The sequence below is a fragment of the Branchiostoma belcheri genome, unplaced genomic scaffold, assembly GCF_001625305.1.
Source record: "Branchiostoma belcheri isolate BF01 breed outbred unplaced genomic scaffold, Haploidv18h27 scaffold2, whole genome shotgun sequence".
NCBI classification, from domain to species: domain Eukaryota; kingdom Metazoa; phylum Chordata; class Leptocardii; order Amphioxiformes; family Branchiostomatidae; genus Branchiostoma; species Branchiostoma belcheri.
This window is the reverse complement of record NW_017803490.1, coordinates 7,107,715-7,128,021: the sequence shown is the minus strand read 5'-3', so window position 1 is coordinate 7,128,021 and position 20,307 is coordinate 7,107,715. Positions and strand designations below refer to the sequence as shown.

Here is a 20,307-nt window from a genome sequence, read left to right as displayed (position 1 = left end):
ACCTTTATCGCGACTGCTGAATCTACATCGCAGGCTACATTTGGATGCCAGTCTGGCTTGAATCCCTGGCTTACAATTCTGTTCAGTCGTTGTAGACCGGCTTCTTGAGACGCTGTCCTTGTTCTTGGCTCTACCGGCAGGGGACCTAGGCTGTGGCTGGGCAGTTTCTGCTCTGCCATCGGAGCACTCTGCCTGGGTACGGTCATTTCGACTTCCTCGATACGGCCACAAGGACGACCGACGGGATGACGAGGAAAAGAACCAACCCCTCTTCTTGGTGTCACTTCTACAGTTCACAGCAGTTGGTCGGGTGTTTTTTGTATGGCGGTGAGTGTTACGGCGCTGGGCCCAAGGCGAGAGTCTGGAACTTGGTGCCTTGCTGTTCGTCCTGTCGCCAGGTAAAAGAGGCCGACGGAACTGAGGAGTCGACGTCTTGCTGTTCGTCCTGTCTCCAAGTAAAAGAGGCCGGGATTGGGGAGGCGACGTCTTGCTGTTCGTCCTGTCTCCAAGTAAAAGAGGCCGGGATTGGGGAGGCGACGTCTTGCTGTTCGTCCTGGCACCAGATAAAAGAGGCCGACGGGACTGAAGAGTCGACGTCTTGCTATTTGTGCCGCCGATAGGGAAAAGAGGCCTCCGGGATTGGGGAGGCGACGTCTTGCTGTTCGTGCCGCCACCACATAAAAGAGGCCACTGGGATTGGGGAGGCGACGTCTTGCTGTTCGTGCCGCCACCACATAAAAGAGGCCACTGGGATTGGGGAGTCGACGTCTTGCTGTTCGTCCTGGCACCAGATAAAAGGGGCCGACGGGACTGAAGAGTCGACGTTTTGCTGTTCGTGCCGCCAAGTAAAAGGGACCCGGATTGGGGTGTCGACGCCTTTCTGTTCGTACTGGCTCCAATCGACCTAGGCCACGATTGGGAGGTCGACGTTTTGCTGCTCGGCCTTCTACCAAAAGATCGGTGGCCGGGCCTTGATTGTGGAGTCGACGTATTGCTGTTCGTTCCGCCGCCGGGTAAAAGAGACCACTGGGACTGAGAAGTCAGTGTTTTGATGCTCGGCCTTCTACCAAACGATAGGTGGTCGGGCCTTGATTGTGGAGTCGACGTCTTGCTGCTCGGCCTTCTACCAAAAGATCGGTGGCCAGGCCTTGACTGTGGAATCGACGTCTTGCTGTTCGTCCTGCCAAGAGACCATTGGGACTGGGAAGTCGACGCTTTGATGCTCGGCCTTCTACCAAAAGATCGGTAGCCAGGTCTTGATTGTGGGGTCGACGTCTTGCTGTTACTCCTGTCGCCGCGTAAAAGAGGCCGACGGGACTGAGTAGTCGACGCCTTGCTGCTCGGCCTTCTACCAAAAGATCGGTGCTCAGACCAGGAGTGGGAGGTCGGCGTCTTCCTGTTCCTGCCGCCCAGAGACCAGAATTGAGAGGTTGGCGTTTTCATGTTCCTTCCGATGCCGAAGTGACTTGATGAAGACTGGAAGGTCGGTTGTCTTCCGTGTGCCTTGCCGTGTCGAGACCCAAACCATGACCCGGGGGCCGTGCTATGTCGGGAGAATGTTGCCTTGTTCGCCCTAAAGCGACGGAACCAGTGCCTAGGCTGGTTGTTTTGCCGATTACGTCGAAACGACATCGCTCTCTTTACCTGTAATAAAAAACCTTTTTTTTTTAAAATAGATGATAAATGTATATTGTACAAGGACTAAAACTAGGGTCCAGGAGATTCGACCTTGTGGTCGATTGTTTTTTTTAACGGACAAAAATTCATGCCCGAGCAAATCCCGGGTCATTCATATAATCAAATCAACAAAGAATAAGAAAGAAGGACTATAGAAAGAAGATATATAGATAAAAAATCACATTGAAATTTATATAAATACTTTGCTTTTGAACATGCTATAATTTTAAATATCCAGCATAAAAAACAAGGCAGGACCGAATATTTTAGCCAGTTCTGAAGACAGCTAATTTTTGAATGGAGGTGGGGCTCTTCCCTGTACGGTGTGAGTTGTTAAAAAACTGGTGTGTTCTTGATTGGGCCTAAAGGTGGTTAACTGGCCATGCAGAACAATTTAAAAGGCTACATGGGACTGGGGAAAGATAGTGAGGGTAGAGTGGTCTTATCTAGACTAATAACCAGTTGGTTGGTTGAAAAAACAACACCTTTTTTTCAATATCCAACTTTCACAATCAAAGCACCCAAAAACAACACCAATGTTTGACATGTCATGATACACGGTACCCTTGACTTCTGACGTTCGCCAGGATAGTTGGTGTGGGTCCAGGTCGTGCCGTCCTTGGGCGGTGGCGGGCGGTACTCAGTTGGGATGCCGTCCTTGATGAAAGAGTTGCCAACTTCTTCAGGCTGAGCCTGAACTTTTTCGGAGATACAACCATGTTCTGCGAGAGAAAAAAAAGAAAACCTTTAGTGCCAATATATACAACTTCGACCTATGCAATGGACTAGTAGACAGAGTGCTTAATTTACATCAAGAGGATGCAGATTCAAAATCGTACCAAGTTATAATGATTCAGTGCTTGTATTTTATGTGTTGTACTGTTAATGAGCCCTGGAAGATTAGCCCCTCATGGGGCTAAAGGGCATCTCAATAAATCAATCAATCAATACTGCTCTGCTCGCTAGACATTTTTAGTGAGAGTATCATATTCACTAACAATGGACTGACTGCTAAATGCTATGTTCTTCATTTTCCAATCTTATATGGATGAACACAGACATGTCCATCAAAAAGAACTGAATATGGGACCGGCCTAGGCTATTATATTACAGTTCATTCTTGTTATGTTAGATATTTCAAATGTATAAGTATAGTGTGAAAAAAAGATTATGTAAAATCCCGTACACTAGCACGTGTATAAATGTGACATTTATTTGCATTTAATGGGAAGACATCTTAGTACATCTGGTAGTGGAACTATAGTGTAATATTATGTATTATGTAAACAAGATGTAATCATGAGAAAATGGCAAACTTCATACCTTTACACTCAATAGGTTGAATCTGTTCGGAGGGTGAAGATTTCGCGCACAGAAGCAATGGTAGGAGAAGGAAGGCAAAGGCAATACTTTTGTATCGCCCCGCCATCCTCTTTTTTGTTGTCTCTAGACGCTTTGTGCTATTTTGTGACTCTAACAGTGTAACATTCTCACAACACGGCGGACTGCCACAGCCCACCAAATGTAAGATTCAGAGGAGAATCATGGGAGAAAACGTCCCCATGCAGCCTATTGAATAACATGTGTAACTAGACTGAGGCTAGGATTTTTTTCTGACAAGAAATTGCAGCGTCGGAGAAAAACAAAAAGATCAATGGAATCAATCTTTGACATACCGTTTGATGTGTGAAATGAAGAGAATGATAACTGCATTATGTATGTATGGGCATTAATGCGTCATCAAATTAATGTTATGAGTCAGCGGTGGTTGCGTAAGTAACTGCAATAATTGCATGGTTAGAAAAATACAATTCTTTTTAATGTTAAAAGATTGAAACGAATGATTACTAAATCTCGTATTCATGCTGTATTAAACAAAAGTTTAAATACGTCTGCAACATATGATAGAAGAAAAACAACAGGACCTCGGGGAGTTTCGTCCTTCCTTGAACCTAATTGAAGGTCGATGGTTCCAGACGTACATGTGCTATTTAGGAACCGTATCTAGGGTCTACGAATTGGTCAGTTCACTGCATTATATAAACAATACTTTTGGGCATTGCTTGTAAAGGGTGATGCAGAAATTGGTGTATATTTCATAGATAAGGTGTAAACACGTCTGTAAACTTATGCTCAGTAAAATATATTAACCAGATTTTTAAAAATTCATGACAAGCTGCAGACCAGCCTACTATTCATTGAGGTCGTCTTACATGCAAGTTGACGAATTTGGTTAAAAAGAGAAAGAAAGTTGACAAATGATATTATCACGTAATTTTCGTTGCCTTCGACTATAAGGTCTTTTGCGTTAAAACGTATTTGAGTGTTACAGTTTGCCTAGTACTGAGAACATATGTGGCACAAAATATAAAATGTTAGCGAGAAGGACTTAAAATTAAAAGCATATTCACCATATAGTACCGTTATGTTTATGCTTAGATAACGTTATACATGTTACATTATAGATCTTATGCTCATCAGTTGATCTTTTATTTGTTTAGGAAGACCTATACGCAGAATATGTTACAAAACTTACCTTGACGCAGGTTACTTGTTTAGTAGACAAAGGCGTTGGTGAAGCAACAAAGCAGTATATTCCCATCAGGAGAGTACATAGGAGTACTCCGAGTAGAGCCGTGTCCATTTTAGTGCGTGTATGTAAGTTACTTTGCTCTCTGTTTATTAGGGATGTTCCATTTAAACTGAGTTCCCCATTTAGCCAAGGCATGTACGTTACTGACTGAACGAAATCCCATTTATTCTTGATTTAAAGTGTATTAAATCCGCCATGTTGCTCTTTAAGTTTTCTTTCTTCAAACGTTTGCCTAATGGCATATACGAATTCCACAAACCCCTACACGAGCCGCAACACCACCGTCGGCGATATGCAGGTGTGAGGGTATCAGGTTACGTGTTTTCCCGCGCGCGGCAATCTTTTGTCAAGTTATGAAAGAAGTCTAATAAAGATGCTTAAAAGGCAAGATAAAAATGATCTGTCACAGTAACTATGAATGATACTTTTCACCTTATATTTTCAGGTATCCATAAGGCAAATAATTCCTATCGAAGAGAAAATTACAACAGACTTGATCTCTAAGTTTAAGATAAGCTCGAAACATGTGTACGTCTCTTGGCAGCCAATCAGGATGACAGGTTTAGATGATTGACAGATAATTTCCCGCCATTACCAAGCAGTGTCTTCTGTGAATTGCAACCAATCAGCGTGCCCGGTTTAGATGATTGACATATAGATTCCCGCCATTACCAAGCAGCGTCTTCTGTGAATTGCAACCAATCAGCGTGCCTGCTTTTAGATGATTGACAGATAATTTCCCGCCATTACCAAGCAGTGTCCTCAGTAAATTGCAACCAATCAGCGTGCCCGGTTTAGATGATTGACATATAGATTCCCGCCATTACCAAGCAGCGTCCTCAGTGAATTGCAACCAATCAGCATGTCCGGTTTAGATGATTGACAGATTGATTCCCGCCATTCTCAGTAACAAAAGATATTTTCCATCCTACTTTAATTCATGTCAGCTGTTACGAAGGGACGAATCGTTTTCTATACCAAGACAGGGATTTTAGTTAATAATAGCAACACCTCTTACCTTGGAATGCTATACTTTGCCTATGTTCCTTCTTGATGCTTTTCCACTTCAAATTTCTAGTTATTATTTAGCTTAGGAAAAATTCAGTTTTTATTGGGGATTTTAAAATAATTAAAATGGCAATACCCTACCTTCGTATTTTCTATCTGAACGTTGGATTTGCTAGAAAGATAAACCGAGCCATATTCACGTCACACATACTCTTTATTTACTAACACAATCTTCACTCCAGCTCGATTGCTTTAATCCTTTACTTTCTGAATTTTTTTTCTTCACATTCGTTATATGGGACTAGGCAGCATTCTGCCCTTTTTTTCAAAACACTTTCCTGCCGTCAGATACAGATAATGTCATAACATTCCTTTATTTTAGAATTAGTAAAATCAAAAGATGTACGTACCAGGAAATTAATTCTAAATTCACCTGTTCCAAGCAGTTAAAGTATTCAAGGAAAAAACTTTTACAATATTGCTGCTAGACATTCTCTTCTCATCTTATTCAAATATTTATTCCAGTCTTAATAAAAGGGTAAAAAAATATAAGAAGCACGGAGAAGAGAAATTTCTAACATTCATTTTTTTTGTATTTTTGTATTTCTTGTTTTTTTTGGGGGGGGGTTACTTTATCTCTACTTTGTTGCTTACTTTCTAGCATGCTTATGGCCTACTATTATACTGGTATTTATGTCAGAATAGTTGTCAAATAAAAACTAAAATTTCCCAGTTGAAGTTGTTTTCTTGATGATGATTGTCGTCGCTTTTCTAGTGGTCAGGAGATGTTGGTAAGTGTAGTCAGCTGTTCTCATTTCCAGGAAGTAACTCCCTGTGCTCTCATGAGAAATTAACTGCTACTGAAATTTATTTAGCCTTCACAAAACCCCTCTGGTTTGTATCTACTTAATGATTTCATTTGCAGTTCATTTTTATATTAGGTTCCATGTATTCATCCCATGTTAACCTAAAACATATAAAGATAAATGTTTGATTAGGTCGACTTTTCAGAAGGATTCATAAAAGATAATGTTTTTTTTTTAATATCAGCTGAATTGCTGTTTATTTGGCAGATGGTTGTAGATTTTGTTCTGATGAGTCAATCAGTTTTCGTCGATTTACTTGTACGCTGCATTTTAGTACTTGCATTTTTTTCCAATCCGTTGACAACTCTAAGTACTATGGGCACAATTATTGCCAACTCATTGAGCATTCTAAACCCTACATCTACCGTCTTACCCATTTCACAAATAATTTCTTTCTAAATTTGTGTACCTTCTTTCAAGGGTAATGAAATAATTTTATTCATCCTTTTTTGGAATAAAATGGATACAAGAAAAGTTTCTCTTCACATAAAGCTTCTACAACGTTTGTGGCTATGTAGCTGCAATTCGACTAATTTGCTTTGATGTAACACAACAAAGGTAAGGAGGCTTTTCTGCGACCTGTTGCCAAGGTACCATCATGGCAGAGTGCTGGTAAATTACCAAATAAAATGACAGCAAAGAATCAACTTTAGGTTGTCGCCTCAAAAGAAAAAAAAATGAAGCAAATTTGTTTTGCAAGGTCCATATCACATCACCTTTGAGGCTTGATTGTTAATTCTCCAATTTGCTGTTTACTAGAAATTCACTAGTTAAATCGCTCTGATAGACAATATTTTGAAGGCTAAAAAAAGGGTGTATCATCATTCTATTTAAGACGACGGGTAGATTTTAGTTCTACCTGTATTTTACTGATCTTAAAATAAACCTTTTGTTCCTGTCAAAGTACGTACATCAAACTTAAATCATTTAAAACGTTTAATATTTCTGTTGAATTAAAACAAAGAACAAATAGTGAACACATCGTGCCATCTCAGTTCTCTTTCCTAGTTTTCATTTTGTCTGGTGCATATAAATGTTGCACTGCTCTTTCCCTTCGGTGCATACTTACGAATGTGTGTGTGTGTGTGTGTGTGTCTATGTACACATATTTACTTGTGTGTGTGTATGTGTGTGTGTGTGTGTGTGTATGCTTGTTTCTGAGTGTGTAAAATGTGTAGTAGATAGAAACAAAACCAGTATATTGAACACTTCTGTGGAGCTTTCCTGTAAACTTCCCCTCACGTTAGAATTTACGAACAGGTACTTTTTTCTCATTTCCAAAATGCCATTTGTGTGTCGTTGTCATAATCTCAATATTTTTTCTGAAATGTTTAATTTCAATTTCTCTCCATATTTCCAAAATATTGTTTGGTGTCGTTTTGACACTCTTTCACTCTGATCTAGGTCTGAGGTGGCATATAAGGAGGCATCGAGTCAGTGCAAGTGCTTCCCCTGTCTTTATCTTCAAATTCAACACAGGTTTGCTCATTCGACACGGTCCCCACTTGGTCCAGCTCGACGACAGAAAGCCGACATGGTCGGGTACCATATTCAGCGTCAGGGTCATCAGGCGACTCGTTGCTTTCCTCATTAGGTGCTTCATCGGGGCCTTCTTGTTTCTTGCAACTGGTGAGGGACAGACGTTTGGTATTAACGCCCCGGATCCTCCCATACTCTTCTTCTTTTTCTTCCTCATCTTCTTCCTCGCTGTTTCCTGTTTTGGGACCCCCCTTACCCTTAGGGAAACACACACACTTCATCAGTGCAGCTAATCCAACCAGCCCCAAAAAGACGCATGTGGCTGAACCTACTATGAGTGGTATATTCATAAACCCGTCTTTCTTTTGGCCCTTTGTCGTAAATTTGATGCATTTGGGACTTTTTGGGATTTTGGGTCGTTCAACGGGCCGGGCGCCAGCTTCAAGACAAGCAGTATAGATTGAAGAAGAGTTGAGGTTTGACAGGGGGATTGAAGTGTTTCCACTCTTAACACCTTTCTTGACCAGCTCGCCGTCTTGGTTGTAAAGGCGGAATGTTGTGGTGCATTTTGCCTCCATGTGTTTAGGTTTCCTGTGGTAAATTTTTGCAGAGTGCTTCTGGATTTCAGCGACAGATACCTTCAACCTTGCGGAAGAGCAGCCGCTGTCATGTCGTGCCGATATGTTCGAGATGCTCTTTGGTTTCTCTGCGAGCATAGGGTCATCCGATGAAGCTTGTCCAATCCCCCTGGGTGTCGTGTACCCGTTGTCCCCGTTCTTCTTGGCAATTGAAGATATGGTCGCCTGTTTGTCAATGGCATCGTTCTTCTCGATCTTTTTGGCGGTTGTAGCAGGACTCACTAGGCTGTCTGTGATAATCTTTGCCTTCTGATGGAGCCTTCCACCGTTAGGGATTCCTTTGTCGTTCATCATGATAGTAGCTTTACTCTTGGTGGGTTTGTTGTCCTTGACATTCTTCGCGCCGATGTCCTTGTTCTGATTGATTCCGGTTTCTTTTGTCAGTTTGCTCTTTAATTTTTGAGAGGTGATTTTGTTCTTATCATGTTGATTTTTGGTGATGTTAGTCCCTCGTTTTTTCTCGCTGGTTTTGGCAGTTGGAGGTTGCAGGTTGATGGGGGAGGCTTTGTCATCGTTGGTTTTGCCGTTGGTTTTAGTACGCTGGTTGGCGTTGGTGCTGGTACGTCTGTTGGTGTTGGTATTGGTACCTCTGTTGCCGTTGTCATTGTTTGGGGGACGTCCGTTGGCTTCACTGCTACTCTTCTTTTCCTTGGGATTGGCTACTTCTTGCTTGGGCTTTTCGATGTTGGTGGGGCAGTCGTTTTGGTGTTTTCCATTGACACAATTGCAAAAGCTTAACAGTCCTGTAGAGGCGGGCTTAGGTCGTCTACAGGACAAATGACACCTGGCTGCTATCGCTGCTTGGATCCTTGGCTCGCAAATTCTGCTCTTTGAGGACCATCTGCCCTTACCCTTACCCTGTCTGTCGCCGTAATTGTTGGTACGTCTGTTGGTGTTGACATTCTTATTGTTTTTGGGGCGTCCGTTGGCATCACTGTTGTCTTGGGCATTGCTACTCTTCTTTTCTTTGGGATTGGCTACTTCTTGCTTGGGCTTTTCGACGTTGTTGGGGCATTCGTTTTGGTGTTTTCCATTGACACAATTGCATACGTTGTGCAGTCTTGTAAAGACGGACGTAGGTCGTCTACAGGACAAATGACACCTGGCTGCTATCGCTGCTTGGATCCTTGGCTTGCAAATTCTTGAAGACCATCTGCCCTTACCCTTACCATTAGCCCTGCTCGTGGAGACGTGCTTGTTACTCTGGGCGTTACCAGTGTTAGTGGTGCGTTTGTCACTTTGGGCGTTTTTAGTCTTCTTGGTGTTGCTGTAGGCCCTCTCTTTATTCCCATTTTGCTTGTTAACTTGGTCATGTTCCTTGGAGCTGATCTTTTCCTTGGGGTTCTGTGTACTAGTCACGGCTTGCGTGGGCTTTTCGATGTTAGCGGAGCAGTCGCTTTGGTGTTTTCCATTGACGCAATTGCAGGAGTTTTTGGAGAAAAAACCAAATCCCCAGGAAGGAAACCGAGACTTCCCACCTTTATCACGACTGCTGAATCTACATCGCCGGCGGCATTTGGATTCCAGTCTGGCTTGAATCCCTGGCTTACATTTCAGTTTAGTCGTTGTAGACCGACTGTCCTTGTTCTTGGCTCTACCGGCGGGGGATCTTGGCTGTGGCTGGGCAGTTTCTGCTCTGCCATCGGAGCACTCTGCTTGGGTACGGTCATTTCGACTTCTTCGAAACCAGGGCCACCGACGGGATGATGAGGAAAAGAACCAACCCCTCTTCTTGGTGTCACTTTTACAGTTCACAGCAGTTGGTCTGGTGGTTTTTGTATGGCGGTGAGTGATACGGCGATGGGCCCTAGGCGAGAGTCTGGAACTTGATGCTTTGCTGTTCCTATTGCCGTTTTGAGACCCAGGTGATGGTGGTGGAGTGACTGGTACATGGCCGCTCGTCTTCGGTTGGATTGTCGACGTCTTGTTACTGTTCACCCTGCCACGACAAAGTACAAGAGATCTTATCGTCGGTTGTTTGCTTTTCATCCTGTCACAGTAAGGGCCATACCAGGGTCGGGAAGTTGAAGCGTTGCTGTTTGTTCTGCCGCCAAACGACCAGGATTTCGAGGTCGATGCCTTGCGGTTATTCCTGTGGCCAGTACGCCTAAACCATGATTTCGATGCCTTGCTGTTCGTCCTGCCACCATGTGAAAGAGACCACCGGGATTGGAGAGTCGGCGTCTTGCCGTTTGTTTTGCCGCCAGGTAAAAGAGGCCGGGGTCGGGGAGTCGACGTCTTGGTGTTCTTCCTGCCGCCGCGTAAACGAGACCACCAAGATCGGGGAGTCGACGTTTTGCCGTTTGTCTTGCCGCCAGGTAAAAGAGGCCGGGATTGAAGAGTCGACGTCTTGGTGTTCTTCCTACCGCCAGAAGGTAGAGACCAGGATTGGGGAATCGACGTTTTGTTGTTCGTACTGGAGCCAACAGACCCAGGCCACGATTGGGAAGTCGACGTCTTGTTGCTCGGCCCTCTACCAAAAGATCGGTGCCCAGACCAGGAGTGGGAGGTCGACGTCTTGCCGTTTCTCGTTCCACCCAAAGATCGAAACCGGGATTGAGCGGTTGGCATTTTCCTGTTCCTTCCGATGCCCCGGTGACTTGCTGAAGACTGGGAGGACAGTTGTCTGCCGTATGCCTTGCCGTGTCGTCCCGGTAGCCGTGCCTTCCCGGGGGCCGTGCCATGTCGCTTGTTCGTCCTGAAGTGACGGAACCCGTGCCAGGGCTGGTTCTTTTGCCGATTATCTTGAAACCAACTCGCTCTCTTCACCTGTAATAAAAATCTTCTTTTTTTTCAATAACATAATACAAATATATTGTATCAAACCCCGGGACGAGAACTCCTAAAAGTGACATCCAAGAGGTTCGAAAATTACAGGTTGGTCGATGCTTTTTTTGATATGGAAGAAAATTTCTGCCCGCTATGTTGTCATCCTTACAATCAAATAGACATGGCCTTACAAAAGAACAGCTCCACAAAATCTCACTTTAGAGATAACATTTAGATCATTCTTGCTTACTTTTTTGGAATATGCTATACTTTTGAATATCCAAATGTATGTAAAAACGAGATGGGGACCAAACATGATGTCTTTTGGTCAGTACTGAAGAAAACCATAATTTCATAGCAGTTAATGAGAGTTGAGTAGTTTTATCCTAACTAATGGTTGGTCAGTCGGAGAAAACTTTCGCACAGGATATATTTCCTTAGGAAACCTACATAAATGCACTAAATGAGCAAAATATACAAAATATCTGTCAATAAATAAATTTGCAAATAAATGTCAATATTGTTTACCCATCAGAAAATATTTGTCTAACAGTCGAAATTGACTGTGCGAAAGCTATCGGGTCCTTAAACAACCCTATAAAAGTGCTTCTAGTTTCTCTGTAAAATTCTTACTAATATAATACGTACTTCATGCAAACATAATGTGCTTCACTTTACCAGGTAAAATTCGGTTGAACCCTTTTTTTTGCAAGAAAATAACATTTTTGTAGACTTGATGTTATTTAGAATCCGGAATTTATTATTTTTTGGAAAGGAGACACTGAGCTAGCCCCTATAGTATCTAGAATCTTGCCTTTCTAGTTCTATACCTGAATGGGTAGGGTCAGGCACTATACAGTATAATCTACGTATATTCAAGAAAGTAGATTTACTCGATATGTGTGGGCAATGCAGAACAGTAGTCCCTGGGGATAATTCTGGAAAAACAGTGTCTTATACTGACAACTGTCTGGCCGGATATCTCATTTTACACATCCCCCAAAACAACAGTGTTTAACATGATACACGGTACCCTTGACTTCTGACGTTCGCCGGGATAGTTGGTGTGGGTCCAGGTCGTGCCGTCCTTGGTCGGTGGCGGGCGGTACTCAGTTGGGATGCCGTCCTTGATGAAAGAGTTGCCAACTTCTTCAAGCTGAGTTGGACCTTTATCCGAGATACAGTCATGTCCTGTGAGAGGGAAGGATATACAATGTAAGTTACCATTCATAAGTGCACAACGTCAACCGGTGCAATAGGCTAGAAGACATTGTCCATTATTTGCATCAAGAGGCACTCACTCACTCATGTCCGCAAGCTCTCAAATTAGGAGCGTTGCGCCCCGGCAAACAATCCTCCATGTGCTTCTGTTCGGCTTATTCCTACCCTTCCAACTCAAAATGTCCATGTTAAAAAAAAAAAACTAAACAAGGGGCCGGTCGAGGATTTTTTTTTACAACAACGACCCTAATCATCTTATGTTAGATATTTCAAATGTGTAAAATATACATGTACGTATTGTGTGAAATAAAGACGGTGTTAAATTCAGTTAACTAACAGGTGTACATGTATACATGTGCCATTTCTTTAAATTGGTTTAAGAAACATATTACTACATCTGAATGGAGTAGTAAGTATCACTTGTTCCCACTCAATTGTGTAATGTTGTATATGTAATGCCACAGCATCACATAAGAAAGGAATGAAATACATCACTGCGTCAAAGTAGAAAAACAACAAAACATTAAATCAGAGCTTTGTCTTGTCTTCTCTCTTCATATTTATCTGCCACCCACGTTCCGGAATCGCATCAGACAATTTTGCCCATTTTTCGCATGTTGACCACTATCAAAGGGCAACATTTTTTCCAAAACCAGGCGAAAATCAATGCGCGCACTGAAATTACTCGCTGGGTCCGAATAAGATATAACCATAGAAAAAAAAAAAGACAAACTACATACCTTTACACTCAGTAGGTTGAAGCTGTTCAGCAGGTGAAGATTTCGCGCACAAAAGCAATGGTAGGAGAAGGAAGGCAAAGGCAATACTTTTGTATCGCCCCGCCATCCTGTTTTGATGTCTAGTGACTCTATACGATCTACCAGACTTGTATCAGTACAACATTCTGACGAAACAAGGGACTGCTTCAGTCCAACAAAAGATTCAGAATGGACGAAAACGTATTCATGCAGCGTATTAAATAACATGTGCAACGTGAGTAAGTATAGACTAGGAATTTCTTTTCCAACAAGAAAACGATTGCAGCGTCGGAGAATCAATGGAGTCAATCTGGAACATACCGTTTGATGTTTGAAATAAAACGAATGAGCAAGTATGCATATGAATGCGGCATCAGAAGTTTTGATAAGTCGACAGTGTCTGCGTAAGTAAGTGCAATAATTGCGAGGTCGGGAAAAATACATTTCTTTTAGATGTTTAGATTACAACAAATGATAACTAAACAACGCAAGCGTATGCATGCTGTATTAAACAAAAGTTTGAATGAGTCTGCGACGCAAGATGGAAGAAAAACAACAGGACCTTGGGGAGTTTCGTCCTTGCCTAAAGGTCGAAACGTTACAGTTTAAGTTACAGTTCCTGACGGTACTGCTATTTCGAAGCCCTTACTGATGTACGTAGGTAGGGTCTACGAATCACTACATATTGTAAACAACACGTTTGGACATTGGTTGAAGAGGATATTGAAGATCTGCAGAAAGTAGCATTTGGATATAGATAAGGTATAAACATATCTTCTGACTCATGATCAGTCATTGATTTGAATGATTGAATTTGATTTATTAAACTTACAACATTTTTACTTGAGTTAAGCGGGGAAAGTCGTAAGAGGAGCCTTTACAAAGGGCACAAGATCGGTGGCATGTCAGGAGTCGAGCCCGGGACCTCTTGGTTCCGAGACGAGCACCCTGCTGTTGCGCCACACGACCCCACTTTGCGCCTCATGACCCCACATAGAAAATATTGGAAAATATGGATAATTTTTTTATTCATGACAAGCTCAGGCCAGCCTACAGGCCACTTTTCATTAATGTCAGGAGGAAAGGGTCAGACTTCCGAATTGTCTTTTTAAATAAAAATGATATGGTTGATTCTGTATTATGTTCTACCTGGATGTCTAACATTTATCGTTGTATAGCTAAGGGATATTAGCTGAGACCTAATAGTATGCCATTTCTACTTTCTTTTATCACGCTCGAAGAAGCATTCAAGAAATTATTCCAACGTAAAGATGTTTTACAGCAAAACAAAAGAAAAACGAAGCCATATTTACGCCATAACATTACTTTATTCCATACTTGTTTTTGACAATTACACAGTATATATTAACCTCTTTCCATTTATCATTTTAGATAAAATTATGTGGCGTATGCCATGAAATGGCCACAGTTAAAGGATACAGTATTCGTTTTATTGAGTATGTAGAAGATACTTCGACCTTTTGCAGGTTTCGTAGAAAACAACAAGATCAATAGAATTAATATTTTGATGTTAAATGATATGTTTAAATTCATGTCATCTTTAGCAAAAGTTGAAACATTCTGAGTACCCTTTGTACAAGAAAGTCTTCCAAACATCGTTAGATTTAAATGAAATAATGTATACGTGTAGGCGTAAATGCATTTAACATGTAGAAGTAGTTTAAATGAGTCTGTAAGCTAATCCTTACAAACATGTAGAAAACTTAGGTTGAGAAGTTCGTAACGTAAGAAACAAACATATATTGATATTGCAAATGCTTTACAAAACAAAAGCCAGGCTAACATATCACATTTACTTTAATTTGTTGTCTATTACAATCTTTTGCCTCCATGTCGTTGATGTAAAATATGTGCTTTTTCAAAAATATTTTTGCAAGAGAAAAACAGTTGGCAAATGTTATCATCACGACGTTGTCGGTATAAGACTATATGGTCTTTTTTGCGTTAAAAAGTAGACTTCATGGATCCCTAACGCACATCTATCGAACAGAGAAATTTTTATACTGGAGCTCACGATTGGACAAAAGCTACTTGAATGCTGCCACGAACTAACTTCTAAAAAATTGTAGTTAATTTACTTTTACGTGTAAGTAATCTGGTTGAAACTTTACAACTAATCCAAATTATGTAACACAACAATATTATATTCAAGACACCCTTTTTTAAAATTCTTATGTATGATGCCTGTGATAATCATTCGCATTACATACAATGGTTTGTCTGATAAGATGTGGATCCTAATATTATCATTTAATCCATTTGCTTTTGTCATATTGATCTATTATTTTTCTGTTATCAGACGCTCTACAGTTTTTTCTTGGGATCTTTTGGATACTTATTTTTGTTTACATCCAACAATATAGAAACTAAAAAGACCTGTTCATCATCTACTTTTAAGAGTCAAGTCATTTTTTCTACCGAAACGACCCACCAAACAAAAAATGATTTTTTTTTTAATTTTTTAAATAATTCTTCACCCTCTCACTCTCTCCCATATCTTAGTCAGCCGTCGGGGCAGCATATGTTTGGCCCAGCTGCTAGCGATCTTCTGCCAGTCTGGCCATGACAACGACCTAAGCCTTACTACTGCCTAATAGATCGTACCAACCCATTCGTGAACAATTTCTAATCATAACACACAATCCTACCATCGCCAGAAAGCTGCATATTCCCACAACTATAAAGATTTGTGTAACATCGCTTCCCTTTGCCGTCTTTTTGGCAAGCTTAATGTATTTCGGATGGTTTGGGTGACCTTCTATCTCAGCCACCATTGTTGTTGAGTCCTTGGAAAAATCGTATGTGTTTGTTTTTGTGGGTTCACTTTTTAAAATAATTGTCTGCAGTGTAAAGTTGGTGGTGTCAGAATCAGCAACGTGTGAAATGTTTCCCTGTGTGGTCTTCTTGGTACTGATGCTGTCTACAATCTTTGTTTCCTCAACAGTGGCAGGTCTAGTGTTGTTAGGGGTTACATAGTTGTATAAAATGGAACTGTGACTGTAAGTGTGCATGCTGGTATTTGTACTGTAAATGTCGTTAGTGTCATTGGGGCTGTTCGTTGTCGCCGTCATCATTGGAGTTGCCGTAGCTTCTGTGAGCAAAACTGTTTCCAAGCTTATTTCTTTCACTGTTGGTGTTGTCATTGCTACAGATATATCAGTAGGTATGGGCGTGGCCGTTGTTATGGGTGCCTCTAGCTCTGTTGCTATGGGCACGTCTGTTGCTGTGGGTGTCCCTATTGTTCTGATTGCGTCTGTTGCCATGGTCACAGTTGTGGAAGTGTGTGCTACTGTAGGTGACCCCATCGTTCGTGGTGCGTCTGTCAGAGCGGTCGTTGCAATAGTTGTGTCACTGGGTGTATGTGCTACAGATTCTGTGAGTGTATCTGTCAGTAAGGTTGTTGCCATAGTTTTGTCCGTCGAAGTATGTGCTACAGATGCTGGGGATGCGTTTTTAGAATGGTTGTTACCATCGTTTTGTCCTTGGGTGTATTTACTACAGATGCTGTGGGTGTGTCTGTCAGTGAGGTTGTTGGCATTGTTTTGTCCGTCGAAGTATTAGCTGCAGATGCTGTGGATGCGTTTGTCAGAAAGGTTGTTACCATCATTTTGTCCGTGGCTGTATGTCCTGCAAATGCTTTAGGTAAGATTGTTGTCATCGTTTTGTTTTTGGGTGTATGTGCTGCAGATGCTTTGGGTGCGTTTGCTAGTGTGGGTGTTGCCATCGTTTTGTTTGTGGATGCATTTGCAGTAGATGCGTCTGCCAGTAAGGTAGTTACCATTGTCTTGTCCATGGATGTGTATGTTGCAGATGCTGTGGATGTGTCTTTCAGTGAGGGTGATGTCATTGATGACGTGCCTGTTACCATTGATGGCCCAGTTGTACTTGGTGTAGCTGTGGGTCTTGGTGCCGCGGTTGCTATGGGTATGTCAGTTACTATGGGTGTCCCAATGTCAGTTACTATGGGTGTTCCAATGTCAGTTACTATGGGTGTTCCAATGTCTGTTACTATGGGTGTTCCAATGTCAGTTACTATGGGTGTTCCGATTGTTCTGGGGCACGTCTTTTCACTGTGGTTGATATCTCTACTATGGGAGTGTCTGTTGCTATGGGTACTGCATTTGTTGTGAGGTTACCTGTTACTTTGGGTAGTCCAATTGCTCTCGGTGTGTCTGTCATTGTGGGTGTCATTGTTTTGTGTGCGTAAGTTACTTTGGGTGCTTCCATTGTTGTGGACATGTCTGTTACTATGGGTGTTTCAAATGTTTTTGTTGAGTCTGTTGGTATGGGTGTTTCCTTTTCTGTTAATATGGGTTTTGTCATAGATACTCCCGTCGTTCGTTGTGGGTCAGTGCTTAAGGGTGCTGCCATAGTTTTAAGTGTTAACGTTACTGTTGGTTTCGCCATTGCTTTGGGTGCGTCTGTCAATGTTGGTGTCGTCATTGTTCTGTTCGCGTCTGTAGCTGCGGAGGTTGCGATTGTTGTGGGTAGGTGTGTCTTCATGGGTGTTTCCATTGTTTTGGGTTCATCTGCCATTGAGCTGGGTGCGTCTGTGGGTGAGGATAGTGTTGTTGTGGGTGTGTCTGTGGGTGAGGCCGGTGTTGTTGTGGGTGTGTCTGTGGGTGAGGCCGGTGTTGTGGGTGTGTATGTGGGTGAGGCCGGTGTTGTGGGTGTGTATGGGGGTGAGGATAGTGTTGTGGATGTGTCTGTGGGTGAGGCTGGTGTTGTTGGTGTGTCTGTGGGTGAGGCCGGTATTGTGGGTGTGTCTGTGGGTGAGGTTGTTGTGGGTGTGTCTGTGCGTGAGGCCGGTGATGTTGCGGGTGCGTTTGTTACTATGGGTGTTTCTTCCATTGTTCTCGTTGTGTCTGTTACTTGGATAATGTTATCGCAATTGTTCTGGTGCTTTCCGTTAACACAGCTGCACGGATCTATATCCTTGTTTTTGAACAATACACAGACTAAGTGACACAGTTTGAGGACAGTATTTTTCTGAGATTGGTTCCTCAACTTGCACGGTTTTGTCGTGCGCAGTTTGTTTATCACCATTTCCAAAATGCGTCGGTTGTTAGACATTTTTCCAGAACCACTGTTGTTTTCACTGCTGGTGTGATACCGTTTTCCAGATTCCTTGCTAGTATGAGACCCACGCCCAAATTCCTTGCTACTTCCATTGCTTCCATTGGACCCTTCACCAGACTGCCTGCTATTTTCGCTACTGCCACGAGACCATTTTTTATGTTTCTTTCTATCTTTCCAGTGCCAATGCCAGGAGGGAGGGCCCCTTCCCCCTTTACCTCTCCCTCTGTTACCCCTCCCCCTGCTAGCCCTAGCCCATGGGGGAGACCTTTTGACTCTTGTTGACTCCCTTTTGAGGGGTGTAGTGATTGTAGAACTAGTATGCACCATACTACTTACAACCACAGGAAAAGGCCCAGTGATTTCTCTCTTACGGATTATATTGTGGCTATTAGGTTTAGACCGGGGGTGGGGGACTACTGCATTGTTGTTTTCAATGCCGAACCCTATCTTGCTGATTGGAATGCTCTTGTTTGATACAAAATTTGGTTGGTTGATGTTAATCTTGTCAGTTTGTGGTCCAGTCACGGGCCGGGGGATACTTGCCTTCCTGCCCATCTTGTCGACAACCCTTGTTGTAGCCAAGTATCTCCCTTCACCTAAGAAAGTTATAAAGATTAGAAGGCCAATAAGTATTGCACCGTTGCACATAGCTGAAAGTATTGCAAAAAGATTTTTTTAATGTTGATTACCGGTCCAAAAATTATATGCAGTTTGCTTGAAACGTCAACAAGATAGGAGCATTTCCCCTGGCTTTATTTCAGTAAAGAACTATATGTATGGAACAAACTTAAACTATGAAAATGAACCAATAAGCATGTAATGCAGTTAGTAACATTTAAGACTCTTTAAACTGTGTCAAAGCAAAGCAAATTCTGGTGTATAATTCTTGTCGAATGCTTCCCTCCATGACCTCAATGAAAAACGGCCAGCAGGCCGATTTGACTATTTCATGAATACTAGTAAACAAAATAAAGGCTCAAATAAACAAGGGCTCAAATAAACATAACCTCCAATTTTTTTTCAAGACTCAAGAATTATTTATTGATGAATGGTAGTATAGACTTAATACTAGTTACTGAATTGCGAGTCAATGTACATTTCAGTATTTAAAATGGACATTGATTCGCAACTCAGTAACTTGTATTAAGTCTACTGTCATTGATCAATAAATAATTCTTGAGTCTCCAATTGCCCCCTCCCAGTGTGCTTTATCTCTTTTGAAAGACATGTGGGCAGTTAAAGATGATAACACATGATACTCCATACCGTCCTGTCTTCAATAGGGTCATTCGTGTTGGTCTTTGGAGATGTGGAGTTGGAATAGGCTTGTGGGTTCGTTTTCTCCGAGTCGGCATTGTTCCAAGCGTTGGAGTTTTCTTCATTATCAGACACATAGTCACGTTCTGTAGAGGAAAACATGCAAAACACCTGTCAAAATAGATGAGGATTTGACAAGGTATTTTATGTGTTTAAAGTAGTCACCTTGCTGTGCTATCCCATAACCAAAACGTACCCAGTGCTGTGGCTTAAAAACACACTCAGCTAACTTGAGTTTCACGATCTCATACCTTCGCCAATGATGGTTTTAAAATAAAACATATTAAATACCCGAATGTGTCATAGCAGTGCTGAATGAAAATTTAGTATCAGTTTTTTTCCCAGCAGCCTTGGTGCAAATGATGATAATAGATTTCCCTTTATGAATTAATAGTATATAGAGTGTCAGCTAGGTGAAACATAACGCGTAGCCATTGCATGAAAGCATTTAAGCCAGAACTGTACTTAAAATACCTAAGTCAAATCCCACAAATTACACATACCATTAAACGCTGTAGGTTGGAGCTCTTCGAAATCGGAAGACGGAATCGTGGTTAGAAGAATAAAAGTAAGGAGGATTCCGACGTATCGTCTCACCATCTTGCTTCTAGTTAGGCCCTCAACACTTATGTTATGTCTCGATGTAGTAGCGGGAGTCAATGAGATTTTACATGAAAATCTACAGCCGATTTCACATTCAGAATAGACGTCAGTATACCACGTAAAAGCAGAGAGAAAATGTATTTAAATCTGTAGCTGTAGAATATTGATAAGAAAGGTAGCTTTAAAGACGTTATAGCGTGTGAAAGAACGTACGGACAGCGATCTTTCGCAGAAATATTGAATTATGTAGAAGGCGGTATGAAACGAAGTGGGGTTAC

The 20,307-nt window shown here is 41.9% G+C and overlaps 1 protein-coding gene across 1 annotated transcript; it reads right to left on the bottom strand.

Annotated features, from left to right (window-relative positions):
• Window positions 1–334: 334 nt before the first annotated feature.
• LOC109468464 (uncharacterized protein DDB_G0287625-like) lies at window positions 335–20,026 on the bottom strand. The gene is made up of 10 exons (XM_019766708.1): window positions 19,930–20,026; window positions 19,376–19,512; window positions 18,653–18,705; window positions 16,809–16,948; window positions 12,064–12,221; window positions 10,759–11,030; window positions 8,262–10,200; window positions 7,691–7,880; window positions 2,242–2,399; window positions 335–553 (listed from the first exon to the last, which is right to left on the bottom strand). The coding sequence occupies exons 1-10, from the start codon at window positions 20,024–20,026 to the stop codon at window positions 335–337; spliced, it is 3,363 nt and encodes a 1,120-aa protein (XP_019622267.1).
• Between the last annotated feature and the right edge of the window lie 281 nt (window positions 20,027–20,307).

Excerpts from the sequence above, each read along its gene's own strand:
- LOC109468464 (XM_019766708.1), bottom strand. The coding sequence starts at position 20,026 with ATGGTGAGACGATACGTCGGAATCCTCCTTACTTTTATTCTTCTAACC. Across the intron at positions 16,949-18,652 it reads TCGACAAGATGGGCAGGAAG|CAACCGCGGCACCAAGACCC; the intron begins GCAAGTATCCCC and ends ACATACCCATAG. Across the intron at positions 10,201-10,758 it reads ACGTCGACCTCCCACTCCTG|GGTGAACAGTAACAAGACGT; the intron begins GTCTGGGCACCG and ends TTGTCGTGGCAG.